The 11,166-nt window shown below is 30.8% G+C and overlaps 2 protein-coding genes across 2 annotated transcripts; one reads left to right on the top strand and one right to left on the bottom strand.

The window, feature by feature from the left end:
- The first annotated feature begins 1,159 nt into the window (after positions 1-1,159).
- Positions 1,160-5,145, top strand: LOC113863122 (lysine histidine transporter 1-like). Its single transcript, XM_027496554.1, has 8 exons — positions 1,160-1,164; positions 1,353-1,510; positions 2,018-2,404; positions 3,411-3,804; positions 3,898-4,003; positions 4,111-4,202; positions 4,856-4,924; positions 5,018-5,145. The coding sequence occupies exons 2-8, from the start codon at positions 1,458-1,460 to the stop codon at positions 5,114-5,116; spliced, it is 1,200 nt and encodes a 399-aa protein (XP_027352355.1). The 5' UTR covers positions 1,160-1,164; positions 1,353-1,457; the 3' UTR covers positions 5,117-5,145.
- A 4,616-nt stretch (positions 5,146-9,761) lies between these two features.
- On the bottom strand, positions 9,762-10,871 carry LOC113863308 (TLC domain-containing protein At5g14285). Its single transcript, XM_027496843.1, has one exon. It carries the CDS (start codon positions 10,527-10,529, stop codon positions 9,780-9,782), a length of 750 nt encoding a protein of 249 aa, XP_027352644.1. The 5' UTR covers positions 10,530-10,871; the 3' UTR covers positions 9,762-9,779.
- Between the last annotated feature and the right edge of the window lie 295 nt (positions 10,872-11,166).

The raw sequence follows: 11,166 nt of genomic DNA, 5'->3' as shown, positions 1-11,166 counted from the left end.
TTTGATGACTAGACCTAGAAAATTTAATTTGACATGTTTAAATGAATGGTTATATAATCGGAAATATTTTTTTTTTTGGTATTTTCAGAAAATGATATTTTTATGTGTTTATTTGGAATTTTGATGTATATTTTTTGAAAAATAATATGTAAAAGACATAAATAATATGAAAAATAAAAATAATTATACAGTGTTAGATATACTATATTTTTTAATAATTTAAGTAACAAAACTATTAGATATATATACATAGACTAAACTAAGAAACAATTTATGAAAGGAAACTATTCCTTAAGTATTGTTGCCTTGTATTAATTTAACTTGTAAGTATATTTTTTAATTCTCAAGTTTTAATTATTACATATATTTAAATTTATATTTTATTTATTAAAAGAGATATGAAAATTAATTTTTAAATACCAAAACAAAGAATCTTTAAAATTATTGAAAGACAATTAAATGAATTCCATAAATATTTTCAAAAGAAATCCCAGCAACACATTCATTAAAAAATATAAAAAATCATGAGTCTCCCTCTTATATTATTAGCTTTACCTATATTCCTAAACTATTATACAAGAGTTAAAGTTCGTTAATATAATATATTAAATTTATATATTTATATTTTTTAATAATTTTTTACAAAATACAAATTTATCAATTTAATTATTAAATCATTTTATGTTATCTTTGTGATTATGTATATTAAATTTTACACAATTTAAATATTATTAAGTTTATTATCTTAAAATAATGTGATTAATGTTTGTTGTCATGTAAATATTAATTAATATTTATAAACCCTCTTTATAAGAGTTTATTAAAAAATATTGTTAATATATTTATAATTTTAATGTATTTTAATAAAAATTTCAATTTTTAAAAATTTAAGAAACCGTTATTATTACTATTATGCGAAACAAATTGCCGGCTTGAGAAATTCACCTTCTGTCAACACTGGGACGGACCTCTCTTGACAGTCCTTTTCAGAAGCAGTAAGTAATTATGATTTCCATTTCTTTTATCTTTGAAGAAATGCATTTCCCATTTCATTGAGGAACACTTCAACCAACACCTTCCTTATTCTTCACAACCATGAGAACCGACACTCCGATGAATGAAAAGCCTTTCGGGGATGAAAAGGTTGCTTTCTCACCAGCAGAGGTAACACAAAATCTTATGTGCTTGTGTTCTCTATTCTATTTTACTTTATTATTATTAGTATTTATTATTAGTAATTTTGTGACAATATGTTTCTGCTCAAAAGGGTGATTCGGGTAAAAACTAGTTTTGGATGCTGAATTTGCTTGTTATTTATGTAGTATATGTGTGCTATTTTTGGGTTAATACAGATTGACAAAACAACAGCGGAACAGAAAGCAATTGACGATTGGCTTCCCATCACTTCTTCAAGGAACGCAAAATGGTGGTATTCAGCTTTTCACAACGTCACTGCCATGGTTGGAGCTGGTGTCCTTAGTCTTCCATCTGCCATGGCAGGCCTTGGATGGTATGCTATTATGCTACTGTCACCTCACTCTAATTGCAGATAATTTTTCTTTTTTTCTGTTACTTCCTACGAGGAATTTTTATGACAACATTCTTTTTTATTTCTCTGTCACTTATCATTCTTTTTTTTCATATTGTAACAAAACTTGTACAATTTTTTTGTCAATATAGCATTTCCTTTTGTAATTTTTTCATTTTACAAATAAGCTATGAAATGCCACAAGAAAGGGACAGAAAAAAAGTTTATGCAGTACAAGGAACAAGAATGATTCCTACCATAAAGACAAAATATATCTTTGTATATAACTAACTACTATGATCAAATCATCAAAGTTTTTTCTCTTTTAGCAAAAATAATCAGCGAAACAGCGAAAACAATAAAGCAAAAAGCAAATCGAGTGAAAACCTTAGCTTCTGTATCTTGTAAACTCCTTTTAGGAGCTTAGATCTTTTGTTGGGCACTTAAAAGTTAGTTTATGTTAACTTCGGAATGACCTATATATTGCAGGGGTCCTGGTGTGGTTATTCTTGTGTTGTCGTGGGTGACTACTCTATACACACTGTGGCAAATGGTTGAGATGCATGAAATGGTCCCTGGGAAAAGGTTTGACAGGTACCATGAGTTGGGGCAACATGCCTTTGGAGAAAAGCTTGGACTGTGGATTGTGGTGCCACAGCAACTGATATGTGAAATTGGTGTGGACATTGTGTATATGGTCACTGGAGGAAAATCACTGCAGAAGATTCATGACCTCGTGTGCCAGAAAAGTTGCAAGCCAATGAAGACTAGTTATTTTATCATGATCTTTGCCTCTGTTCACTTTGTATTAGCCCACCTTCCCAATTTCAATGCCATCTCAGGCATCTCCTTGGCTGCAGCTATCATGTCTTTCAGGTAACTAAGCATTCTTCTTTGCTGTGCCATTAAGTCAACCACTCAAGTCAACAACTCAACTTAATTAACCCTTCCCTTAATTTATGTCGTTTTCGTTTCATTTTGATACAGCAGAGTATATTTTAGATATTATTTTTAAAATAATTATTTTAAAATTTAATAATTTTTAATTTTATAATAATTTATGATTGAATAATAATATTAATATTTTTACACTGTTATTGTATTTCAATTAAAATTTAAGAAAATTGAATATTCCATGAAATATCATTCTTCCTTTTGCAGATTGACTTTTTAATTTTCACTTTGATATTCTCTCTTGCATTAATCAAGAGGTTTTTGACTTTTCTTTACCAAAACATTATACACAAGTTTATAATATTTAAGGAAGTGTTTGCTCGTTGAGGTTTTCTCTTCTTTTTTTTCTTAAATGTAAAAATTTGTCTGACTACACTTTATAGAAATTTTCTTTTTAGGCCTTTCTTATTAAAATATTACTTCTTTTAATATTTTTTTAAACAGTACTTAGTTCGACTTTTTTAGGGAAAGAAAAATAAAAAAACTGATAAACCAAACTCTAGCTAAGTTTATAATTCTTGCATTAATCATAAAATTCTTACAAATGATAAAAGTTATTAAATAATACAGAAGTAAACCTACTAAAGCTTAGTATTAATATAACAATTCTTTTTGTCGTATGCTATATATATATATATATTATTGCATTAAAAATATAAGAATTATTCAATACGTATTTTTTAAACATTTAATGTGTTCCTTACTTATTTCTACAAGGTCCCAGTAGTAGAAATTAAAGAGAGTAATATTATTTCAACAAAACATCTTCACAACAATAAATAAAAAGAAAAAAAAAGTATATATATTGAAAAGAAAGTTATTTGAATAACATGATTGAAAAAGAAGGGTATGTATTTTGTATTGTACAAGCACTTGAGAAATCTGTGCTGAATGAGATGTGTGGAATTTGAATATGAATGAAATGCAGTTATTCAACGATTGCATGGGTGGCTTCGGTAGAGAAGGGAGTTCAGAAAGATGTGCAGTATGGGTACAAAGGGACAACTTCAGCAGGAACAGTATTCAATTTTCTGAATGCTTTGGGTGATGTTGCTTTTGCCTACGCGGGACACAACGTGGTGTTGGAGATTCAAGCAACGATTCCTTCCACCCCCGAGAAACCATCAAAGGGCCCTATGTGGAAGGGTGTGGTCGTAGCCTATTTAGTTGTAGCCTTGTGCTACTTTCCCGTTGCCCTCATTGGCTATTGGATGTTTGGCAATGCCGTTGACGACAATATCCTCATCTCCCTCAACAAACCCACTTGGCTCATTGTTGCTGCTAACATGTTTGTTGTCATCCATGTTATAGGAAGCTACCAGGTCAGTAACCATTTTATATAAAAACTTCAAAATTCAATATAACGTAACGCTTATATTCTTTCTTTGGCTTCCATTTGTTGTCTATCTACATAGTTATATGCAATGCCAGTTTTTGACATGATTGAGACCGTCATGGTTAAAAAACTACGTTTCAAGCCAAGCCGGTTACTACGGTTTATCGTTCGCAATGTTTATGTTGGTGAGCATATTCCCCCTCTTCTTTGTTCCAAGTTCTTTTCTCCTACGTGTGCCGTTACGAAATTCACAATTAAATGCCTCTCACTCTATGAATTATTTTTGTTTCAGCATTCACTATGTTTATGGGCATCACGTTCCCTTTCTTTGGTGCCCTACTTGGATTTTTTGGAGGATTTGCATTTTCTCCAACAACATACTTTGTAAGCCCTCAAACTCCTCTAGTATATAATATCATGGTCTCAAAACCAACTTCTCTCTACATATATTAGTCTTTGAAAATATGATTATATTTTTAGTTTTAAAAAAATTATTCAGTTTTATTCTCTATGTTTAAAAAATAATATAATTCCAATCCTTCACTGAAGACTAAAAACCGGTGGCTTTCTTGTACTTTTTAAAGATTGAACAAGAATAAAATTTTTAAGAATTAAAATATATCTAACCACCACTACATAAAAAAAAAAAAACATTATCGACAAACAAAAATTATCACTAGTATTTGTTAGTATAATTTTTGTCTAACAAAAAATAAATTAATTTAAGTTTTAAAATTTTTTACTAACAAATATATATTAGTACAAACTTCGAAGTCTATACCAATAATTTATTTTTATTAGACGAAAGTTATTTAATTTTTGTATTAGTAAATGGCAATTATTTTGGAATCATACACATGCATATATGTATACGTATAAGATTACAGAAGAAACAAAAATTGATGACGTAATCAAAATTAGATTTAAATAAAATAGTCTTGATTATTGGCGTATAATTATATACATGAGATTTATTCTTATGCTCTCAGTATATAGATATCACTGACTGCATTTTTGAACATAATGTACTTGTGTAGCTCCCCTGTATTATCTGGCTTAATATTTACAAACCTAGGAAGTTCAGCTTATCATGGATCACTAACTGGGTATGTTCAACTACGCTAAGCTTCTTGCTATATTTTATTTGACTTCGAAATTAAAACTTAATTAGTTTACCCATTGGTCTTCCCTGTTTTCAGATGTGCATTTTACTTGGCATCCTGCTGATGGTTTTAGCACCAATCGGTGGATTAAGGCAAATCATACTCAATGCTAAGAGCTACGGGTTTTACAGTTGAACTCGTGCTCCACAAGAGCCATCCAGAACTTTTATTTGATGAATATAAAAATATTACGAGCATGCTTGAATGTAAATGCGAGACTCGTCTTAATTTGCCATTTCTTTGCTTTATTTTCTGCTAAATAATGCTGCTGCATGCTAATATGATTCATAAAAATCATCCATCATTTCATCTTCAATGCCTAAGCCTTCTTACTTTTGGGTTCGATTTGCATTCACAACCACGACATAAGTTGCACAATACCAAACCCAAGTGGTTTACGATGTAATTGTCATATAAGAGCGCAATTGCGCGAATCATATTTCTGGCGTAACGCAGTTTTGTTGCTTTGTACGATCCGATATGTTATGGCATTAGGGAAAAAATTATGGATATACTTTTATGTTATTGAAAAATATTTAATCATGTAGGTGATGAAACCGACCTTACTTGTATGTTATAAATATGATCGTAATTAAAAATATTACCACCTTTCAGTTAAGAATTTTTATATTTTCACTCATATATGTGGAAACTAAAAATGAATGTATAGGAACATTTCTCTTATTTCCACGAGAACCATGATCCCTCTTAATCATGAGACATCAAAGCCTAAAAAAAAAGCACAAAATTTTAAGCATGTTTGTTTCTATTTTTAAAAAGAGTTTTTTTTTTAAAAAAAAACAAATCTTTTATAAACTGGAAATTAACATGCTCGAATCCTCTCTCTTATTTTATAATATGTTTAAGTAAGATTTCTATTTTAGACGGGAGAGAAAAAAATAACAGAAGAGAGGATAATTTATTTTATTTTTAATAAATAGTTTTAAATTTTATCAGTTTTAAAATAAAAAATTTTACAGCTTAGTATTTTAATGTGTTAATATTTTATTTATTTTTATAAATATCATATAACTCATATAAAATAAAGTAGAAAGAAAAAATATAAAAACAAAGTTAGACTATAATATTTTAAATTTTGTTGTATTTTGTTTAGTATAAAGGTATCATGTGATTCTTAAAATTTGTTTGATTGTAAAAGAAAATAAGAACAAAGAAAGAAAGAAAAAAAGATAATATTTTAAATTGTTTGGTATATTCTATTTGATTAGTTATATTGAAAGAAAGAAAGAAAATTATATATTTACAAAATGACATAAATATAGCAAATAAAAATATATTTTAATAAAATTTAATTATATAAAGAAATTTTTAAAATTTTTCTCTTATAATAAAATAACAAAATAAACAAATAATAAAATCATTATTATTGTTATTTTTATTGTTATTATTATTGATAATAAATGTCCATTGTGATTTAGGTATGTTAGGAAAGATGTATTAAAGACATATTAGTATTTTCATTGCAAAATGTAATTTTTTCCCATTTTTTTAGAAATTTAAATTAATTTTGGCTTTTTTATTTAATTTGATTAAATTAGATGTGAGTTTTTGTTTGACTTAGCACCATTCGGACAATACTTTTTGCACATACCTTTTTTACTAATTATATTGAATTTTTAATTACCAAATTTATCCTTTAGTATTTTAAGCTAAAACATTCTTTTTTCTTTTACTTCTAGTTCTTTTTTTTTTTTAAGCGAATTGTGATTTACTTAAGCAATTTTTTAGTTTTTCTTTTAAGCAAATTTTTCTTTAAGCAAGTTTAGAGAGATTGAAGCGAATCTTGTACTAAAAGCACTTTAAGGGGCAAAAAAACTTGTTTTAAGCAAACATTGGTCCGCATAAGCAAATTATACCAATTTCAAGTGAAAATTGGATAATAAAAACATATTATTTCATACCATAAAATTGTTTAAGTCACTGTCACATAGCTGGGAGAATACTAACTAGCAAGTGTACTAGGTAGTTGTAGCAAGTAATAAAATTTAGAATTCAGTTTAAGTCTCAAGTATCGTCCTCAGAGATTAATTCTATCAATTATCACTTCACAAATCAATAACTAGTTGAGCTAAATGAATTTTGGAGTGTTTTGAGCATTTGCAAATAAAAACAATAAAGTGTAGAAATCAGAAAATAACAGCAAAATAAAGTGACGAATTTAGAAATGAATTGATGTGTGAATGGAGTTAGGACTAATTTCACCTCTTTATAAATTGCAAAACTGAAATAGATCTGAACTCTAAGTTTCTTAATTGATTGATGATCAATTTTACTTATTTAATCAAAGGACAATCTCTTACCTCAATGATCCTAACATTCAATTAACTACCCTAATTCCTTATGTGTAAATCAATCAAATATTGCACCAAGTATGAGAAATTAAAAGATCACAAGATCATGAATTCTTATCCCTAAGATATCCATAATCTTGACATTCAATTCAGATTTGAGAAATTAACTCAATTTCCATTGATAAAAATCTTCTAGATTCAATTCAATTGAATAACTAATTCAAGAATTGCATTAAGAAAGGAATTAAACATTCAATACAATTAAGATTTTAAAATCCAGATCTACAATCAATTTGCAATATCAAAATCGGATCCATCAATCTATAAGAAAAAGAAATCAGAACATGTTCCTAAGAGAAAAAGAAAGAGAAGGAGTAGAAGAAAAGGAGCTGCAAAATTTCTTCATAAATTCAATCCCTAGCCTGATTCCTCAAGGTCTAGGGCTTGGAAGTCGCCCTCAATCTCCCTCTCTAACTCTCCTAAGGTATGGAAATGAAAAAATGAGAAAAAAGATCCAAATTTTTAGGCTAATCTCTTATTTATAGAATTTTTCACCTTTCTGATATGATCACTACTTTTCATAAAAATAGCAACGCAGAGGTTCATGGTTTGCGCATGTTCACTTTCGTGAACAATAGGAGTCACGTGCAGCTTGAACGATCACTTTTGTCAACAATAGTGATCACGTGCAGCTTGCTTTGCTAGAGATTTCTCTAGAACGATCACTTTTGTGAACAAAAGTGATCACACGCACTTTGCTATGCTGGGGAACTCTCTGGAACGCTCACTCTTGTAAATAAAAGTGACTACGCGTGCTTTGCTTTGCTGGGAAACTCTTTGGAACGCTCACTCTTGTAAATAAAAGTGACTACGCATGCTTTGCTTTGCTGGGGAACTCTTTAGAACAATCACTTTTGTGAACAAAAGTGATAACGCATAGTTCTTTCTTCAATATTAAGAACAATCACTTTTGTGAACAAAAGTGATAATGCCCAACTCTTGCCTCACCAGATCTTGTTCCTTGATTCCAATTTTTGTTACTTTCTTCTACTTTCTCTCTTAATCCTCCAACCTTATGATCTCAACTCAGAGTTTCCTGCAAAATAGGTTTTAATCAGTACTTTTTACATAGAAAATTTACAACATCTAAATAATTAAACTATTTAAAAATGAATTGAACATTATATTATTTTTATGAGTTTTTCAGCTTTCTCCATCATGTTTTTCATATAAAATGTATTAAGAACTAAGACTCAAATTACCCTTTGACATTTTAGTAATAGCCAAATTTAATTTCTAATAAAATAACTCACCCTATAGTTCCTAAAATTTTTTGCTAGAGTCATGTTAGTTCCTACGTTAAGATTCTCTTGTTTAATTTAATAAAATTGCCTAAATAGATGACAAATAACTCAAATAAAACTAATAATTTTTATCTAGAAAATTATTTTTCAAAAACTTATTTTTTTGGAGTTAAATAAGTCTCTTAAAATGACCTTTAGTTGGATTGACTGGGTCATGCATGTTTATTTATTTATTTATTATTGAACTAAGAGAAATTATGTCATTTTATTAAAAATTGAAGAAAAATTAATTCCTAATTTAATTGTCACTATCCTTTAGTACAGTGCTACCCAGCCTCCTCTGGACTTATCCTTCACATGCGTTGACATCACCGCTCTTGGACAGAGAACAAGGCTTATAAGTGCATTGACTTATATGTAAACAAATTTTTCAACAAGCTGATAATGTTTTTTTTGTTAACCTGCCAGTGATTGATATCATCAATTTTGAGAGAAAAATGTTTTGAATCCGTTGGAGTTGAAAACATATCCTAGTATTAACTTTAGACTAAAAGAATTGCTTAAAATATTTTGGAATTTGTATTCAATTTCAAATTTTAAACTATGGACTTTTTATAATATTTTAAAACTATTTTATTAGGCATGAAATTACAAATTTAATATATAGCGATTTAGTAGCAGATTCTATTAGTATCCGGACAATCCACTATCGTGACCAAGTCATTTCATAACAATTGAGAGAATCAATTTTCCCTATTGAAGAGGCTTAGGACAGGTCATTCCAAGAGTGATGAAGGGAAAGGAGAAAACAACTTAGAAACCTAATCCTGACCTCTCCGTCCTCACTCTATCTAACCGAAAACTACATTATTAGAAGCGGACAATATCTCTCTTAACCAAAAAACACGGTTTGCATTTGAAATAGAAAAATAACAAATTAATAATCATTAAAAAACAAGACCAAGCGTAAAATATCCGACTACATCGTCTCAAAACATTGTACGCCAATGACTTCCCCTACACCCAAAAACGGTACATTAATTTTGCTAAATCTACGTCATCAGAGACACCACAAGAGACCAAACCAGAACTCTAAAAACTTTCGAATAAAATATTATAATAATTAATCAGTATTGATTAGAGAACAATGGCAAGTGCTTGAAATGCTTACAACAACAATCCCTATCTAATTTTCTCCTCCAATTTTCTTGTTCTTTCCCTATAAAATTGAATCCAAAGATTTGAAATCCACATAATGCTAACCCCAATAGCCATAACCACAACCATCACCCAAGAAACCCAAATCCAAGCGGGAACAAGCCCACGCGCACCCCCACTTGCGTAGAACACAACCATCTGGTACACAAAATAAGGCCCAAAGAAACCCCTCACCACCGAATAAACAGCGTAAAACGGCGGAGAAAGCGCGTCGTACACCCTCGCGGCGAACGGGTCCTCGCGGCGTTGCGCACCGGCGATTGTCCACGCGTTCTGGCACGCGCTGGTAGCTTCAGCGAGGACGAGCAGCGCGAGGACAGAGAACGCGCCGTGCGAAACCACGTGACGGCACGTGACGACGACGAAGAGCGTGGCAACGTGGTGCGCGATGAAGAGCACGTCCCTAGGGTAGAATACAACGTAGTGGAGCAGATCCATGAGGAAGTAGGCGGTGCTGAAGTCCAATACGAGTTTCTGGAAGGCAGTGTTCGGCGCCGCGAAGCCACGGTGGCCGTCGGAGAGAATTGCAGCGGCGCCGAGGAGCGCGGCCGGAGTTCCATGGAAGAGGGAGATCAGGCAGCTGGAGAATTCGGGTCGGATCTTGGGGCTGTGGTTGCGGAAAAGGACGAGGTATCCTGTAAGGTAGATAGCGAGAAAGATGAAGAAGAAGAATGGCAGCGCAAACGAGCTTTGTAATGACACAATGGTTGTCATGCTTTTTGGTGGGTTGATTAAAGAATGAAGATTAAAGGATTGAATTTGTGGGTTTTTATTGTGCCGGTGGGTGTGGGGTTTTGAAGGAAGGTCTTGTTTGTGGGTATTGCAATCTGAAACCTTGAAATTGAAGAATTGATGAATTGCAAGGTTGAAGAGACAGAGCTTGACCGGATTGTGCTGCTTCTTTTTGGGCTTTTAATGGACTCTCGCAGTATCGAAACTATCAATTTTCTGTTCCCATCGAATTATTTCGTTCCTATTCTTCGTTTTAGGAAGCAATTAGATTTGTGAGAAATCTTTTATTACCATTTCATATATTACAATTTTTAATAAAAAAACTATTTCAGTAAAGTTTAAGGATAGAATCGAGTTAATTTTAAAAGCGTTTTCAATTTAAGTTGCGTGGTTTAAAAGGAGCATTTTGATTGGACTGCATTATAATAGAATTGATTTAATTTAGTTTTAGACGCGTCAGCGTGACTTAATAAATTTGAATCTGATTGAAATTTTTCTTGCTCTTCAACTTTTAGATGAAGAGAACGATGCTCGTTTTAAGGTTTAAAGGTCGTTAAGTTGTGAAAATATTTTTAAAACACTTAAACCAAGAATTTAACTAATTGAATTTAAATATATG

This window comes from Abrus precatorius, unplaced genomic scaffold, assembly GCF_003935025.1.
Source record: "Abrus precatorius isolate BTA unplaced genomic scaffold, Abrus_2018 Scaffold3, whole genome shotgun sequence".
In the NCBI taxonomy this organism is placed as follows: Eukaryota; Viridiplantae; Streptophyta; class Magnoliopsida; order Fabales; family Fabaceae; genus Abrus; species Abrus precatorius.
The sequence above is the reverse complement of the archived record's forward strand: the minus strand, read 5'-3'. Positions and strand labels throughout refer to the sequence as shown.

Excerpts from the sequence above, each read along its gene's own strand:
- LOC113863122 (XM_027496554.1), top strand. The coding sequence starts at position 1,458 with ATGGTTGGAGCTGGTGTCCTTAGTCTTCCATCTGCCATGGCAGGCCTT. Across the intron at positions 2,405-3,410 it reads GCAGCTATCATGTCTTTCAG|TTATTCAACGATTGCATGGG; the intron begins GTAACTAAGCAT and ends AATGAAATGCAG. Across the intron at positions 4,004-4,110 it reads CGTTCGCAATGTTTATGTTG|CATTCACTATGTTTATGGGC; the intron begins GTGAGCATATTC and ends TTTTTGTTTCAG.
- LOC113863308 (XM_027496843.1), bottom strand. The coding sequence starts at position 10,529 with ATGACAACCATTGTGTCATTACAAAGCTCGTTTGCGCTGCCATTCTTC.